This window comes from Neovison vison, chromosome 13, assembly GCF_020171115.1.
Source record: "Neovison vison isolate M4711 chromosome 13, ASM_NN_V1, whole genome shotgun sequence".
In the NCBI taxonomy this organism is placed as follows: domain Eukaryota; kingdom Metazoa; phylum Chordata; class Mammalia; order Carnivora; family Mustelidae; genus Neogale; species Neogale vison.
This window is the reverse complement of record NC_058103.1, coordinates 20,912,687-20,931,867: the sequence shown is the minus strand read 5'-3', so window position 1 is coordinate 20,931,867 and position 19,181 is coordinate 20,912,687. Positions and strand designations below refer to the sequence as shown.

At 34.9% G+C, this 19,181-nt stretch overlaps 1 protein-coding gene across 4 annotated transcripts in view; it reads left to right on the top strand.

The window, feature by feature from the left end:
• CEP128 (centrosomal protein 128) overlaps positions 1–19,181 on the top strand; it is a 398,290-nt gene that overhangs the window by 66,936 nt on the left and 312,173 nt on the right. For all 4 annotated transcript variants that reach the window (XM_044229569.1, XM_044229570.1, XM_044229571.1 and 1 more), the window contains 3 exons: positions 11,480–11,566; positions 14,130–14,204; positions 15,763–15,895. In XM_044229569.1, coding sequence (XP_044085504.1) covers positions 11,480–11,566; positions 14,130–14,204; positions 15,763–15,895 — 295 coding nt within the window. The remainder of the gene's footprint in view (positions 1–11,479; positions 11,567–14,129; positions 14,205–15,762; positions 15,896–19,181) is intronic.

The window sequence follows — 19,181 nt, the reverse complement described above, 5'->3', positions numbered from 1 at the left end:
ATGCACCCTCCTGCTTTTGGACATTTACACTTTCCATTTCCAGAGCCAGGAATTTTCAACTCTGGAAACAGTTGCTTTGCTGTTTACCCTCAAATCTTTCAGATCTTTCAGTAGGGCTTTCAGAGCCCTTCTTCAGCAAGGCCTTATTAACTATCCTTGGTAAACTCTTTCTTCACTCCTGCGCCCCTCACACTGCCTCACACTCTTTTTTAATTTTTACTTTTTTATTAGCACTTTTCATTACCGCTCATCTGTCTGCCCCTGATCAGAATTCAGGCAGGCACATTGCTCACTGCTGTTTCTCCAGTACCTAGAGCTATGGCAGGCATGAAATAGGGGCCCAAGAAGTGTTTCTTGGAGGAAAGGATGAATAAATATTGTCTACTCTGTAGTCAGAACTATACATAGTAAAATATGCAGCCTATACATTCGTGTACTTAGTGTATGACAGTTAATGTGCTGGGGACTGGAGATTTAATGGTACTTAAAACATGGTCTCGGCTTTGAGGGACTCCCAGTTTAGCTGAGAAAGAAATGTTAACAATCTCTGTAATTCACTAAGGGTGTTATTTCAGTTTTGAAATAGGTTTTACAGCAGCCCAGAGGGAAAATAGTTATCTCTTCTTGACCATTTGGGAAAATTTGGGTGGAACAAGTGGCATTTTGCTGAGAGTTTGTGTTTTCAAATCATTTGGGGCATTTCTTTTAATGAGTGTGATTCTACCCCATTGCTTATTGCTGCACGATGAGCACTTTACCAATCCATGCCCGAAATAAATATTTAAATTCTGACTCACTATAGTTTTGATTTATAGTATTGTTCTCTTACTATTTTATACCATGTTGATTATTTTCATCTCTCTTTTATGTTTATTACCTATGGATTACTTATTTTTTGCAAGACTAAAGTTAAACACTTTTCTGTAAGGTTGTGAAAGAACTATTAATGTTACCATGCTGATAAAAAGGAAATAGATGGAGGAGAATGATTGTCTATTATGGGATTTGTCTTTCAAAGCCGATTGAACACTATTTGGCACAGCTTGAAATGCGCAGGTCCAAGACCTTTCATGTTCTCCAATTTTCTTCCTTAGTCTTTTTCTTGATTTACCTCTTTGCATCCTGCACCCCACCCCTGCTGCTTTAACCGGTAATCTGTTTTATTAGGCTTTGATCATTTCAGATGACACTAAAATCCTTTTAGTATTTTTTTCTGTGGAAAATATTTTTTTCCCCAAAATTCCTTGTAAAAGAGAAGCTGGAAGAGATCTTCCATGTTGTCTCTTTCAACCTTGTACTCACTGAGTACCTGAATTGCCGTTCACAGAGCAAACTTCCCATGTGGTTCATGTATATCATATAGACAGTTTCCACAAGCCATGTTCCCTTTCCTTTATTGATAGTAATAGCTGGCTGGATTAAAGAATTTTCCAGATCATATATTTCAGGAGCCTGCTGTTTAATATTGACAAAACAAAAGTTGAAAATCTAGAACTGTATCCTACATCGTAAGAGAAGTAAAAGGCCAAGTGTTAGCGTGCTAGGGAAGGTTTTTAGGTTCCCTTGAGGGTTGCAGTTTTATGAGATGGTGTGCAGTTGTCCTGAGATTCTTAAAATCTCATTTCTGCGTAATACTTGTGTCATCTCTTCTTAGGCTTTTTACTTTATTAAAAAATATTACCTAAGGATATTAATTATTAAGTGTTTACAGTGTACTTTCTATCCTTTCACCTTTTCATTTCAACGACCTTTCTCTAAAATCCTCCAATGTATGTAACATATTTTTTATTATTCAAATGTATTTGAATAAGGTGTATTTTTCAAAATACCTTCCTGGGTTGATCAGTTTGATTGTAGCTTCTTAGTTCCTCCCTCACTGAAGTTAGTCCTTATATGATTTTTTTTTGTTCTACTTTTTTCCTCCCTGATATTTACTCTCTAGGTTCTTGAACAGTCCTTTCTTATTTTCTCCAAAATGGCCATTGTGGCCTCTGACTCCTTTCTTTATTTCATCTATTCTTGAAGCATGTGTGTAGATGTTCTTGTAAAGCACCTCAGAATCTCTTTGGAAATAGTTGAGGTTTGCATTAGGAATAAATACTCTTACTGCTGCTGTGAGTTGCATTTAAGTCTTGACACATTTTATGTTCATATCATATATGACTAGATCTTAAAGTATTGTTTAAGCATATTTATTTTGCTGTGTGTACTTACTTGTTCTTGCTAATATTATCATTGTAAACTATAACAAATAAGGCTAGCATGAATCTGTGTGAGTCCCTTTGTGTAACAGCATATGCAAATAGACATTTAATGCAGCTAATGCTATGATGATGATGAAAAATGTCTGTGCTCTTGTTGACTGAACAGCTGCCTGACAATAGCCCGAGATTTTCTGAGTGTAGGACTTGTTTAATTTCTACTTTGTGCTTTTCTTGAAGAGTGTAATGTTTCTATCTACATTTCCAGTGAATTTATCCTAGACCATCTGTTTATAAAGCCCTTTTCCATCATTATCAATTAATATTTATTGGGCAACTACTGAGTGCATAGTAATGTTGTGTAAACAAAGACCACTCTGCTCCAGATAGACTTATTCATCGACTTGGTACGGTTTTATTTTGATTAGAAAATAGTGAAAAAAAAATCCAAAGGCATAAAATAACATCCTCTCATTCTAAAACAGTGAAAGGTGTTGTATATTTAAGGGCATGCTACTCAAATACATACAAAACTTGAGAAATTTCATTTTACTTATTTTTTTTAAACTTGAGAAATTTTAAATAAAATTTTTGTAATTACCTATGATCTTCTGTTTGTCAACAATTCTAACTCAGTGGTCCTGTATTTAGGAAGTCAAATGAAGTATCATATTACTTTGGGGTTTCTATTAAAACTCTGAGTGTCCTTTTTCAAAGAGGAAACTACTCAGATAAAAACAGACCCTCCACTAAGAGCCTTTGCTTTTTGATTTTGAAGGAAATCCTGGAAAGTGCACTTGTTGGGCTCACATTTAACTTTACTTGCAAGATTTTTCTTAAGTAAAAGATTGCATAAAAATAAAGTCTGTTCCAGTAAAAGCAGTGGCATTTTAGGGAATAATACTCATTACCATTGTTGCTTTTGAATTAAAGAAGGCAAAAGATTTGAATGTCTTTTTAGCAAACCAACTTTGTAGGCAGTAATTAAGGTTTTGTTTTGCAGATTGGCAAATTTAATAACATTTAAAGAATGAAATCCTGACAGTAGTCAATAGGGCTTTTACTTTTGTGTTATTTTTATAGTCCTGGTAGATCTTGCTGATTCATCCAGGGTCTCTGGCCTGGTTAGTCTTCCATGTGGCCTTTGGCTAAGGTTTAGGGTAAAGACTATGACCATGGAACAGAGCAAAGGGAATTGGCTCTCATGGTGATTGAACCCATGACCTTGTTGGCTTTGTTGGCAAAGGGTGCCCCAGCCAGTCACAGACTCCATAAATATGGACATAGTAGAAACAGTAAGTTTCCTATTTATTGGGGAAAATAGGTCAGTAATACGTGACCCTCTACCCTATCACAATGGTTTCTATAAAAGCTCTTTGGATTCCTGAAAAAATTAACGCCTTATCATAAGACAAAAAAGAAAAAAAAAATAGACATCTGGGCCATTCTCAAAGAGAAACTTTGAGTTTTATGTTTCAAAACCTCAGGTATCTTTAAAGAACATCATTAAGGATTACAGTTGCCATCAGAAGTAATACCATTGCACTTAAACTACTGATAAATCTTACTTAACTACATGATACTTGATATTACTCTGCCTTTTGAAAAACAGGAATGGTTGTATCTTGTGACTCCACACACAATATGCTTACCACTTCCATCTGGAAAATACATAATTCAACTGACAGCAGGTTTTTAGAATTTCTCCCTTTGATAGCCCCAAAATCTGTATGGTGTTATAAAGGTAATGATCACATTTGGATTCTTTTTGGCCTTTATCATGTAATTCTACTTTAACTTACTGAATTTTTTTTTTTTTTTGTGGTAGTTTGTATAGAATTTTTGTTCCTTGGTTATGGCTGAAAAATAAATTTCTTTGAATAATTTGAGTAAAATCTAACTATTTTTGAGTTAGATATTGGTTCAGGGATTTAGAATATGAATGCATTGTTTTCTGCCTTGAAAAGAAACTTTTTTTGTTTTGTTTTGTTTGGTTTGGTTTTTGTTGGCACAGATAATCCCCAACTGGATGAACTTAAAGGCTAAAATTTTCCATGACTTTAGCTAGTTCTCATGTGGGAGGAATCTCTAACTTGATTTAGGAAAAAACAAAATTTAGAAATTCACAGAGCTTGACAGAAATAAAATCTATGTTAATTTAAGTGAGTAGTATTAGTTGTGAACAATAAAATCCTGCTGCAATATGCATATATATTCCTTTTCAAAATATGTATTATTCTTTTTTTTTCCAATTTATTTATTTTCAGAAAAACAGTATTCATTATTTTTTCACCACACCCAGTGCTCCATGCAAGCTGTGCCCTCTATAATACCCACCACCTGGTACCCCAACCTCCCACCCCCCGCCACTTCAAACCCCTCAGATTGTTTTTCAGAGTCCATAGTCTCTCATGGTTCATCTCCCCTTCCAACAAAATATGTATTATTCTATTGATATTTGATGGTTTTAGAGTTGTGATTTAGGTTTTCAAAAGATAATTTTGGAAATAGACACCAGATTTCTGTCTTTTAAAAAAAATCTCAAATATGTTTCTTATTACAGTATTAAGTATGCATATTAAGTACTTAATAATGTTTTTTTTCTTGATTTGAAATATGACAATTGTTCTTAAAGCTATTTAAAATTTTTAATATCCATAAATATAAACTTTTAGCTTTATAGTTCATGTGGTCTAATTCCAATCAGAATTGCATTATATTGCAAAGCTTAAAATACTTGCTGACTTTTATTTTGTACCTCCATGAAGAATTTAATTATAAAAATATAGTCAAATGAGCTACAAAGCAATGAAAAAGCATAGAGGAACTTTACAGGCATATTATTAAGTGAAAGAATAATCTGAAAAGACTACATACTGTAGGATTCCAACTATATGACATTCTGGGAAAGAAAAACCATGGAGACAATAAAGAGATTAGTAGTTGCCAGAATTTGGGAGGTAGGGGTGAATAGGTAGAGCACAGGATTTTTAGTGAAAATACACTCTGAAAATATATTATTATACTGTAATGATAGATACCTGTCATTATAGATTGGTTCAAACCCATAGAGTACACAGCACCGAAAATGAACCCTAATGTACATTATGAGTGATTATATTGTGTCAGTGTAGGTTCATCAGTTGTAACAAATGTGTACTACTTTGTTGAAGGATGTTGATAATGGGGAAGTTATACAGGTATGAGGACACTGGTGTATATGGGAACTCCACTTCCCTCTCAGTTTTGCTATGAACCTAAAACTGCTCAAAAAAAAAAAAAACCAAGTCTTTAATAATATATAGTAAGAGCAATACTTTTCTAATTCTCAGTGACATGACTTTATTCTTTGTTACTGGGGAAAAAAATCTGACTTGGAAGTTTGTACCTTTTAAAGGGTAATGTTACTGACCTATTGTTCCATGTGAACAGACTTGTTTTTCTATAGTTTTGTTGGTTTACCAGTGAGTCATCTACATGTTCTTGCCCTTGTGACCAAAGGCATGCACTTGGAGCACTGCTCAACGATTAGAATGAGACAGGATAGTTTATGTTCATCTTTTTTTTTTTTTTCCCCAAATTTCAGTGGCCTGTGTGGGAGTTAAAATAGACCTACCTCTATTTCATTCCAGCTCCATGATTCTTACCCAAGCTGGCTGGTCCCTTTACAGTCGACAAAGGGCCTTTAATTCCCTATTTTTTCTTTATTTTATTTTATTTTTTAAAAGATTTTATTTATTTATTTGACAGAGAGAGAGATCGTAAGTAAGTAGAGAGGCAGGCAGAGAGAGAGGGGGAAACAGGCTTCCCACTGAGCAGAGAGCCTGATGTGGGACTCGATCCCAGGACCCTGAGGCCATGACCTGTGCAAAAGGCAGAGGTTTTAACCCACTGAGCCACTCTGGTGCCTCTATTCTTTATTTTTGAGTGTGTTTTTAGATCCTCTTGATAAACATGCCTATTGCCAAAGTTGGAGTTTTTATGGTCCGATGAGATGTCTACAAACATCTTCCTTTTCTCCTTTACTTTCTAGAAGAAAAGGCTGCTTTTTTTAAAAAAAAATATTTAACCATGAGAATTCAGAATCCTCTACCTCTAAAGAAATGCAGCAGTATGATACTCAATGTGTTAGTCTTTTTAATGGAAATAGTCACACTTAAGGGAAAGAAGAAAAATTATTGTTATTAAAGATTTAAATGTGCTCCAGGAATGCACTATTAAGGCTTAGCATTATTGCTGTAATCTTAAACGTGTAAAAGACAGTCTGAATCCTGGAGCAGGACACATGATAGCTTTATAGCTAAACTGCTTTTAAGGAAAAAAAAACAAGCTTTAAAAAGCAAAATAACATAATAATGGAAATTCATTGGCATGTGATTTTTTTCCCTCCTTTTATAACTGCTTTTACTGGGTCAGTTTTAATATAATTCTCATTGTTTGATCTAAATCAAATGGGAAAGAAATCTAGTGCAGCCTTATATACTTAAAACGATAGTATATGAGTTAAAGTTTATTGTTAAGGTTTAAAGAAAGCTTGTAATTTTGATTCAGTTAGTTTTTAAAGTCTTCTCCTTCAGTGTTATTTGTGTTTTTAGAAGGTAAAAGTGCATTAATATGTATTTACTAGGTCTGAAGAGTTAGATTTTGTCTTTTATTTTAAACTAGGTAATGTAGAAAATATATTCAATATTCTGGGCTAGAATATTGCATGTGTGTTTACTTGTTTACTGACTGATGATCTGTAGGAAGCAGAGATGATGTTCAAACTTAATGACATTTCGAGATGAAATGGTGGAAATACAGTAATTTGCTTTAGGTTGCTCCTTAGGACCTCATTTGGCTCCTCTACTGAAAAACAATAGAATTTAAGTTCTATTGACTAAATTTTTCTAAGACATATATCCTTAGAGTAAAAAGAGAAGTAAAAAAGGGAAGTATTAAATAACATTTTGGGTATCAAAGTACAACTATAATTGAAAAGTGTATATTTGGAAAAGGGATATTATGAACAATAGGTCAGATGTTGAAGGTAGAAACTGAGGAGGAAGGGAAATTTTTTTTTGCAGATTCCGAGGTATCCAAAAGAATTAGAGGTTCTTTTATTCAACTAGCTCATATATGGAAATTAGGCTTTTTTAAAAAGTTGACTTTCAGAAGAATTATGTTTTATAAGGTATAATTCCATGTTATAAAACACAATTTGTTTAATTAAAGTTCAGCTTATTGATTTTTGTTTCTTTAATATCAAGTAAAATTATTAATATTTATACTAATTATAAGAAATAAAGATTGAATATCTATTAGTATAAGCATGAAAATAATAATTTCTCACATTGCCCTTTCAGGGGAATGAGTTCTGGTAACTGATAAGTTTTCACAGGGTTGGGGAAGTAGGAGTGTTGGGTGTGGTTACAGGTATAACTGTTCAAAATTGAGTACTGGAGTAGAGGCAAACTGCTCTGCATAACCTGGAGAAGGAGATTTAGAAGGCTGTGGGGGAGGTCCAGAAGGTGCAAAGAAAGTAAACAATGAGGATGGAGAAGATGTAAGGGGACCGGGAATAAAAGGATAACCAGTGTTTGGTGTAGCTTTGATGAGTGTACTCCATTGATCTATAATAGTTTTATATAAATTCCAGCTTACTTATTAGTGTTTTGGGGGGTAAGCAAGTTATCTTGGGGGTAAATGCAAAGAGTTTTAGTGTTCTACATACTGGTGAGCACTGAACTCTGAGTTAACGTACTAGGAATCTGGGGGCATCAGAATATAAGGTTTGGTGGGGGGAAATTTTGTAGGCTAAAAAAGACCTGATAGTGTTATTTTTGCTCTGGCTTTAAGTTAAAATTGGTAGGTGAAACATTAAGGATATTTGTGTAGTCTCGAAGTATCTACCAAAATAAGTGTTAATTACTTTAGTGGTTTTTAACATAACATCACACATTTTTTGATATTTTCCCTCTGGGAAATGGAGCTTAATTCTCCTTTTGAGTTGGAGTGGCTTCTGCTCAGGCGTTTGAATCCAGAATCAGGCTATTTCTAGTTTGATGAAACTTACGAGCTGCCAGAGAACCTCTTCCCTGTAACAACCCCCTCACCCCCACCATGGAAAAGCCCAGGCTGGTTTATAGCTCAATGAACAAATATTAAAAAGATAACCAAATTGTTTAACTTATTTAAAACAAAATGGGGCTAGGCTGAGATGATGATGTTGAGGAGTGAAATAGTTCAAACTTTATGAAGTGATTAAAAAGTGTAGCAACAACATCTTTGTATCTTTTCATTCTCTTACACATGCCCATTGACTGAGGAAAGCAGCATGGAAATTCACTTGCATTGGGTGGAAGTAGTCTGCCTTGATGTCTGCTACTTCTTTTCCATTTGATTGAAAAATCTCTAGGGTTTGTATAAGACCAGATGTCAGGTACAGCCATCTTTAGTTGTGAGACGTATGTCCAAGACTCAAACCCCTGAAGTCTGGCTGTCATTTGGGTAATGAGTAGAACCCAGTATAGTTCCTTTCAAAGAGGTTTAGGAACAGTCATGCCAAAAGGAAAAAGATGACTCAGAGAGGGTGCAAGAGGCTGAAGTGACTACCATACACAATGCCCGGGGTTGTTAGTTCATCTGGGTTCATCACCTTCAGGTCCCAGTTCTGACACCATATAATGTCAACCTGCAGGCTCTTTATAAGCTTGGAGTCAGTTTCAGGTTTCTAGGGTAGTCTAGTGCAGGTAAAATTTATAAACACATTCTGCTATGAATAGATTACAGCATATAGAGTTAAATATTATTACAAATTCCACTGACCTTACAAGAAAGGACAAATATCAGACATCAAAGTCATCTGATAACTACCTGAAAAGCAGTACAATTCAACTATTTGTATCCCACTTTCCCTCTTAATAAAATTGGCTTAGTGGTAACTTGTAGATTTATAAATGATGTGGTTTGAAATGTTGGGGTTCAGAGCTGATGCTTAAAAAAGAATTCTTGAGACATCTTTGGTGCAAAAGGGTGTTTTTCCTTTGTTTGTTTTTTTAAAGATTTTGTTTATTTATTTGGCAGAGCACAAGCAGGTGAATAGCAGGTAGAGGGAGAGGGAGAAGCAGGCTCCCCGCTGAGCAAGGAGCCTGATGAGGGCCTGACTCCAGGACCTTGGGATCATGACCGGAGCTGAAGGCATTCACCCAACCAACTGAGCCACCCAGGCACCCCAAAAGGGTGGTTTTATTAAAGTAGAGGGACAGAACTCATGGTGGAAAGAGCTGTACCAGGGTTATGAGGAGTGGCCGATTATATACTTTCAAACTGGGAGGAGGTTAAGGATGGCACAAGCCTCCAAGGTATTTTGGAGGAAGGTTTTCAGGGCCTTGAGGAGGCTAGCTTTTGTTAGGAAGAGGTCATTTATTACTATTCAGTTAGAACTCAGTCATGAGACCCTTCAGATGTGTATCAGTGGGTCCTATGCTTGGAAGACGATTGCTAATGTATATCTTGGGGGCTAGAGATAAAGGAATTTTTCAGAGGAATTTTTATATGTTAAAGTAGACTTCTAGGATCCTGGGGGTGAGGGTAATGTTAAGCAAAGACTGCCTTTGCTCTTATCAAAGCATTAACATTGAGGCAGCTGGGTTCCTAAAGGAATGTCACTCTGCCTTTTCCAAGAACTTGTCAGTGGGCTGTAGGTAGTAAGCAAATCTAATTTTTTCTTTTGTGTTTGTTTCCCACATCATAAAGATTAAATGTATATGTTCAATGTATATGATGTATTACAATGTATATACAATGTATATGATGTATTTAATATATAATGTATATTTAATATATAATATATAATGTATATGATGTATTTAATATATTATAATATATAATATGTAAGAAGAAGAACACTTGGACATAGTGAATACTGTAAGTGTTATAATATTATTACCATACTCAAACCAAAATTATTTTTCATCTGATGATTTTTCATCAAATGATTTTCATCTCTCTGATTTTTTTAATCAATTCCTTTTTATTAGAGTTGGAGCCATGGGAGAGGGAGCTGTAATTTCCTGACAAGAGGCCATGGTTATTTCATATGCATGTATATTAGTAGCTTCAGCATTGTGCCATATAGTAAATGCATTTAGGTGTTATTTGTTGAATATGTAAGTTAAGGAAGTTGAATATGACTGATTATATTTACATCAAAAAAGTTTTTTAAAAGATTTATTTATTTAATAGAGCACACATGAGGGTGGGGGGCAGGCAGAGGAAGAGGGAGAGAGAATTTCTAGCAGACTCCCTGCTGAGCACAGAGATCCAAGGCAGAGCTGGATCTCGCCACCCTGAGGTCATGGCTTGAGCAAAAATCAAGATTCAGATGCTTAACTGACTGAGTCACCCAGTTGCCTCTGCATCAAAATGGTTTTTAACACATTTGCTGTTTGTCTAAAAATCGTTTTCCTGTTGGGCACCATAGACCTTGTTGGGAGACCTCTGGCATTTGGCTTTTCTCAATTTGGGTGTCCTCTGAACATACACCTTGCTAAGTCTAAATGTTAGAATTATCAAAATTTTTTCTTAAACAAAGAGAATGTCTTTTAAATGTCATGAAAGTTTGCTGCAAGTACATATATATTTTTCCTTAAGTTTAATTTTGTTTTAATGTATAGCAAACCCAAACACCCATTTTTCTGGTTACCCTTTGAAATTCGAATTTTCTTGAAGTTCCTTTTTCCATTTTATTAAAGAGAGACAAATGTAGAAAAGAATGCTTCTTTTCTCTTTGTGAGGAATGGTTTGAAGAGCCAGTTCTTTGTAGCAATAAAATATCATATATGTAATACATGTGCAACAAGCATGTTTCTATCTTAAGATTTTTTTTCAGAATTTGAAAAACTAGTGAGCTAATTTTTATTATGTCTAAATAGTTGAACAGATAATATGATTTTTATACATTATCTTACCTGGAGGTAAGCTTTGTTTCCAAGAGAACTGTTAGCTGTCTCTACTCCCTAAATGTGTAACAAAATACCCAAAGATGGGAGAAAGTGAAACTAAGTGGAAATTGATTAGAAAGATCAAGAAGTAGTTTATATTTGATATATAAAAATAAATATCACTGCTGAAGTGTTCTTATGACTTCAGTGTATGAGAGAGTTGTAATTCCTTTGAATATGTTGTACAACTCATAATCATCTTCTTTCCCCCTTTTCTTAATAAATCCTAATAGTGTCTTTCAGTTTTATGTGTATTTTGGAATAATACATATTTTTTCATATCTTTCCTTCTAGGCATTGAAGAAACAAGAAGCTAAAGCAGATGAAAATGAGGGAGTCATGAAAAATAAGATAAAACAGACTGAAACTGAGAAGAGTCAAGTAAGATTTTGAAAGTTATCTTTCAAAAAGTAATGCTCTTTGAAATGGGGCCAGTGATACTTGTTGAGTGCCTTGAAAATTGTCCCTGAGATCATCTGTTAGAACAGTGAAGGCTTTATGTTTTGATATGGAGTTGCTTGGTTTGATGGCTCGCTGTTCTCTGCTGTTTGCTCTGGGAAACATGTACAGGTCATTTGCTGCCTTGTCAGTTGGCCACTCCCTTTCTAAGAGGGCAACTGAACTTTATCATTCCTTGCCAGGGAACATTTAGGGAGCTTGACTTTGTTGCAGGGTTATTTAGGAAAGATATGTTGTTTAAAGGGTGGGTATTTTGAATATATTCATTTTCATCATAGAAAATAGGTGCATTAAATATTAAGAACTTTTGACATATATTCACGCCTGTGAATCTATAGAGCCTACCAAGTTAGAGTTAAGCATTTAGAGGACAGCCAACTCTTCTCAGTTTGCAAATGAATAGATTTAAGGATGAGCCCAAGGTAACGTATGATAAAATAAAAATTGCCCCTGATGTAATCTTCTTTGCTTTGTATCACTCTATAAATCGACCTTACCTCCTCGATTTTTATTTCACCAACCTATGTCTAGTTAAATGATGCTTCCATGCTCCCATTATGGTTAGCAAGTGATGTCAGGCCATCATGCTTGCCCTTAAGGAGTTGAGGCTGCTGATACTATCCAGGGAGCATGACCAGTGTGGGCTTTGGTAGATTTTGAAAATATTTTAACTGAAGTCTGATTCCTTCCCTCTTTATTTCTTCAGGAAACTAGAAGACAAGTGAGATAGTATTTTGTGTGGTTTCTGTGATTCTATATATACTTTACTTTTTTTAGATTATGATATTTTATTGGCCACATGTATAATTTTTTTTAAAAACCTATATAACCAAATTTAAAAAGTATTTTGAAATAGTTATATAGATTCATAAGGTGTTGCAAGACAAAATGTAGAGAGAGGTCACATGTGCCCTTCAACCACTTTCCCTCAGTGGTGACATTTTGCATAACTGTCCTTCCATATCCAAACTGAGAAATTTATTTTGGTATAATCCACAGAATTTATGCAGATTGCACCAACTTTATGTGCACTCGTTCATGTTTCTATGAAGTTGTATCATGTATAGATTCATATTACCGTCTGCACAGTGAAGATCCAGAACTACAGTGCCCCTCTGTGCTACTCTTCAATTGCTGTAGCTACCCCATGGACAATATTTAAAGGACTAATACATGGGTAGTAGTTTGGTCAAATGAAATGATAACTTAGGATGATTATCACAAATCTAAGCGCTTAATAACATCTTAATATAAATTTGTGGTTTCACAAAAGAGCTTACTATTAAAAGATGCAAGCATGTCTAGCATATGTAATCTCAGGAATTTTAACAAATGTATGTCCAGTCTATAGGGGAGAAAAGTAATTAATTTCCCTTGACTCTTCCAGGTTCTTTGGCTGGTCTCATAATTAAGTTGACATAAAATAGATTAACAAGAGAAAAAATCTGATTTTGTATTTATAGGAGCTGCATAAAAATATGAGCTCAAAGGCAAGACAGGCAGTTGAGGCTTATATACCATTTTGAGTTGAGGAAATGGGACAGAGGGTCTTGGGCTTCAAAGGGGAGAAAGACAAATCACAGGAAGAGGAGAAGAGCAAATGTTTGGTAAACAAATGTTTGCTTGTTTCACAGATAAGTCTTTCATATATAAAAACTTATCTTTGGTAATAGCACTCTTTCTAGTACAGACTCTCTCTCTAAATTCTTTAATGCAATTAAGGGATAAGTAAAAAGCTTTTCCTGAGTCTTTTGGGTCTTGATTTTCTCTTCAGCTCAAAAAAATCCTTACACCAAAGAGGCATGTTTGGGGCAGGGCAGAGAGGGTGGTGGCGTATTCCTCTCCCCTTCACATCATTATATTTTCAGCTTGTAGTAAGCGAGGCACATTCACACTTTTCAGGTGTTTGGTCATCTAACTAGCACATTTCCCGGGAATATTTATCTTATGATTATATTATTAAGGAAATCTTAAATGTGTTTACTTTTAGGAATGTCCTGAATAATGGGAAATATTAGGAATGTTGGAATATTAAGAATATACAAAATCACCAGTTGGATGAAATATACTTTAGTCATATGGGGTCCTTCAAGTTTTATTCTAATTCAGTTCATATGACATTACATGTACCAAAGGACAAAATTGCTTTGGAATTTAGATTACAATGATTTAGAACTGGAAAGAATCTCAGAGACTATCTAGTATAAAGTCCTTATCTTAGAGATGATAGAAAGGAGACCAAAGGAAAAGAGTGTCATAGTTGAGATGGAACTGACCCCCTGAGGTCTCGTCTGGTTCACTTTTTGTTATGCAAATAACATTTTCATGGAGACATTGATGCTTTGATAGCAAGTTATTTTTTCATATTAGCTGTAAATATCTTCTGAAAAATTCTCCAGTTTTCTCCTCTTAAACTATGCCCATAATAATTTAGTTATTTTCTGCTCCACTGGATATTTTTCTTTATCCTTTGTTGAAACTTTAGCTTGAACAGGAATTAGAGGTATCCCGAAGGTTATTGAATCAGTCAGAAGGCAGCAGAGAAACACTTCTGCATCAGGTAAGTCTATGCAAGCTATGATAATCTGCTTTTAAATTAAATCAAGTTTGAGTCTCCTTTTCTGTTAAATGTCTTTGTGAAAGGTAGAAAAAACCCACGAAGTTCTAGAATTTTTTTTTCTCCTAAGGAATGTATATTAAAACACATAAGCAAAGAATGAAATCCTTTCAGGATGAGTCAGAACAAGCTGGTACAAAACACGGACCAAGTTCCCACTGTGCTAGTGTGTCTTGCTGATTGCTGCTCCAATTTAGGATTTATCTCTCTTAGCATAACCAGTGTAAAAATGAGAGTGGATGTGTAAGATAAAATTTTCCCAGAGGCTTAATTTTATTCAAGGAGGCATTGGAGAGTGAAGGAAGAAATAAAATACATGAAACAGACCTTTACAGATTCAAGTTACTTTGCACTATCTTATATTTATGTTTTCAAGATGCTACCTGTCCCTTTTAACCAAAGATAAAGCTTAATTTTAAAACATAACATTTTGTAACCCATTAGTCTATAATGAGAGTTTGGTGCTTCTGCTATTTAAACCTCAGTAACTTACATACATACTTTGGATAAAGGCAAATAGGTTTCTAACTGCCTCTCTGCCTGTATTTAATATAAACCGCACTCATACCTTTCTCTGTTCTGAGGTGTGGCTTACGTAACTCACTATGTAGTCTGCTACGTATGCAAAGATGTCAGGCATCATAGATGCTTAAACATTTTGACAATTAGTGCTGAAAATACACCATAATACCTTTTTTGCCAAACCTTTAAAAATGTTCACTGGCTTTGTTCTGCAGCCATTCATACAAAGTCTGAACTTTCATTTTTGAAAGTTTATATTTGTAGTCCCTTCCACTATAATTTTTTTTTTCCCTGAACTCTGACTTGTGGTGATTTCTGATCTCATCTTTTGAAGTAAAAGTTTACTCTGTACAGGTTGTCATTGTGACTTTAACTGAGTCTTTTTGAGACTCCTAATTTGTTTAATGGTTCCTGGGGACATATCTGAAATGTGCTAGGCAATTTGCTAGTTTTTAGAAACAGAGATTGATAACATAGTCACTGACCTCAAGGAGTTTATAGTTTATTCAGCAGCATTTATTTCTTATTTTGAACAGTACTTTGATATTAAAATATGCTAAATTGTGATCTTTTCACTTGAGTTTATCAATAGATAGACCATATTCATAGAAAAGGAGTGAAAAGTAGAAAGAGTTATGGGGGTGCTTGGGTTAATAGTAGTAGAGTGGACTAAGTTCACAATAAAGGATTTTTTTTCCCCTTTGGTGTCAAATTCTTTGTCTCAGTAGACACAGAGAAGGGGGAAAAGACATTCACTCTTTGTGGAAGGAATGGGAGGAGTAAAGAAATAGAGCAAGAGACTATTCCACTGTGCTTGGCATAACAAGGAGATTAACTTGGCTTCAACTTGTGCTGACAATAGCCCGTTAGAAGTAATATTTTTCCCTAGAAAAATAATTTGAAATAATTTGTAAGTTCAGTTATTCTTTTCCTGCATTTAAAACTGATAGAAGTGTCATTTTTGACTGTATGTATTTAGGTGGAAGAGCTCCGTACACAACTTATGAAAGCAGAAGGTGATCGAAAAGGTTTACAACATCAAGTATCTCAGATGTCCAAGCAGCAGTTGAACCTTCAGGATGAACAAGGAGATGACTGGAGGTTTAGGAGAGGTATAATTCTGATTTGTAAATGTGTGGGTTTTTTTTTTTAAATCTTTTCTTTAGTACTTCCCATTTTCAGAATTGCATTTCATACAATGTGCTCTCATCATCTTATTTCTTGATCTAAACCAAAGTTATTCAATAAGCTAATAATAATTTAGCATCGATATTTTTTCAGACCTTATCTTTTAGATTTGTGTTTATAGCAGTATTGAGCAGAAGGTACTGAGATTATTCTCTTTGCCTCCTGTTCTCACACATGCATAGCCTTCCCTATGATCAAATTCCTCTCACTGGAAGTATGTTTGTTATAACTGATGTGTACGTACCCTTGATATATCATTGTCATTTGAAGTCCATCGTTTCCATTAGGATTCATTCTTGGTGTTGTGTATTCTGTGGGATTGGACAATGTATAAATGAAAGTTAGGCACCATTACAGTATCATAGAGTAATTTCCCTGTCTTAAAAATCCCTTGTGCTCCACCTTTTCATCCCTCTCTCCCCTCTAATCACTGGCAACCAGATCTTTTTACCGTTACCATAGTTTTGCCTTTTCCAGAATCTAACATAGTTGAATCATACAGTGTTTCAGATTGGCTTCTTTCATTTATAATATACCTTTAAGCTTCCTCCATGTCTTTTCATGGCTTGGTAGTTCTGTATCTCTCCCCCTCTCCTTTTTTTTTTTCTTTTTTTTGGCATTGTCTGAATGTACCACAGTTTATCTATGTCTTCACTACTGAAGACCACTTGGTTGCTTCCAAATTTTGGCAATTATGAGTAAAGCTATTATAAACCAAACATCTGTATATAGGTTTTTATATGGACAGAAGTTCTCATTTACTTTGAGTAAATACCAAAGAACATGATTGCTGGATTGTATGGTCAGAGTATGTTTAGTTTTGTAAGAATCCTTCAAACTGTCTTTCAAAGTGGCTGTATCATTTCTTCATTCTCACCAGCAATGAATGAGAGTTCCTGTTGTTCCACATTTTTGTCAGTATTTGCAGTTGTAATAGTATCTTTTTTTAAAAAAAATTTATTTATTTGACAGAGACACAGTGAGGAGTGGGAGCAGTGGGAGTAGGAGAGGGAGAAGGAGTGGGAGAAGGAGAAGCAGGCTTCCCGCTGAGCAGAGAGCCCGATGTGGGGCTCAATCCCAGGACCCTGAGATCATGACTGAGCCGAAGGCTGGTGCTTAAGGACTGAGCCACCCAGGTGCCCCTGGTATCTTGTTTTAATTTACATTTCCCTGATAACATATGATGTGGAGCATATTTTATTATGCATATTTTCCACCTGCATATCTTCTTTTTTTTTTTTTTTTTAAGATTTTATTTATTTATTTGACAGACAGAGATCACAAGTAGGCAGAGAGGCAGGCAGAGAGAGAGAGAGAGGGAAGCAGGCTCCCTGCTGAGCAGAGAGCCCCGCTGCGGGGCTTGATCCCAGGATCCTGGGATCATGACCTGAGCCAAAGGGCGAGGCTTCACCCACTGAGCCACCCAGGCGTCCCAGCCTGTATATCTTCTTTAATGAGATATCCATTAAGGTCTTTGGCTCATTTTTTAGGCAGGTTGGTTGTCATCTTGTTGAATTTTAAGAGTCCTCTTGATATTTTAGATAACAACCTATGTCTGCAAATAATTTCTCAGTCTATAGCTTGTCTTTTCATTCTCTTGACCATGTCTTTTGCAGAACTGAGAAGTTTTAATTTTAATGAAGTTCAGTTTATCAGTTATTTCTTTCACGGGTGATAATTCTGCTCTTCTACCTGAAAAGTCATCATCAAACTCAAGGTCATCCACAACTTTGCCTGTCTTCTAAAAGTTTTGTAATTTTGTGTTTTATATTTGGGTCAATGATCCATTTTGAATTAATTCCTGTAAAAGGAATTCTTATTTCCATGCCTAGAAGTCTGTATCTAGATTTTTTTTTTTTTTTTGCATGTGGGTGTCCAGTTGTTCTGCCCTACACTATTTGTTGAAAACAACATTTTCTGTACTGTATTGTCTTTGCTACTTTGTCAGAGATCAGTTGACTGCTTTGATGTTGGTTTATTTCTGGGCCTCTGTTCTGTTTCATTGATGTATTTGTCTATTTTTTTGTTGTTCTTACCACACTCTTGATTATTGTAGCGTTATGGTATGTCTTGAAGTTGGATAGTGTTAGTCTTCCAGCTTTGTCCCTCTCCTTCATATTGCATTGGCTGTTCTGGATCCTTCACCTCTCCATATATTTTTAGGATTAGTTTGTTGATATTTACAAAATACCTTGCTGGGATTTTGATTGGGATTGCATTGAATATGTAGATCAGGTTGGGAAGAACTGACATTTGGCAGTATTATGTCTTCCTATCCATGAACATGAACTGTCTCTCCATTTGTTTCCTTCAACTATGATTTCTTTCATCAGAGTTTTATAGTTTTTGTCATACAGATTTTGTTAGATTTACATTTAAGTATTTTCTTTGAATGCAAATGTAAATGGTATTATGTTTTTAATTTCAGATTTAACTTGTTCATTGCTGATATTAACATCCAATTTTAATCTCTCTTCTGCTTTATTTTTAAACACATTTCAGACATATTTATCTCATGGGGGGGCTTTCTCCTAGAAAGAGCCAGCAAAGCTAGTAGTGGAATTTTTTTCTAGCTTCTTATTTCCATGCCTAAATGTATGTGTGTACTTCTCCTTGTACTTAAATTGGAAGTACCCCTACATATGTTTTCATTTTCTTTTATCCCAATTTGAAATATGTACAATTAAAATTGAGATCCTGTCTTTTTTGTGATGCGTGACAGAAATTAATCATCTGGCAAAAGTGGTCATGAACCATATGACCAGCTTTTTCTTATATAGATTAAGAATATTTTATGTTTGAGAAATATTAGAATATCTTTTTAGTGGTGATACTGATTTAGGTTGTGGAATTTAATGAGTCTGGATGTATTTCTTTTTGGAAGTTTACTTGTAACAGAAATAGTAATATTGAAATTTTATAATGGTTTCTAATAGACTAGTCCAGATTGCTCAGCTTATAAATTATTTCCATAAGGAAGCTTCCTACTCAAATATCTGAATTATTGGAGAAACTCTTGTGAGCATTTGGTGTACTATCAAAATTATGAAAGATAAATATTTTCCCAGATTCCCCACACATAACTCAGTATGTTGCCTAAGTTAGAATTTCCACATTGCCAGAAAATATTCACTAGGCAAATTCTGGCATACCTATCCTAACATAATTGCATGCCATTAAGTTCACTTAAGTTTCATGTGTTATAACTGA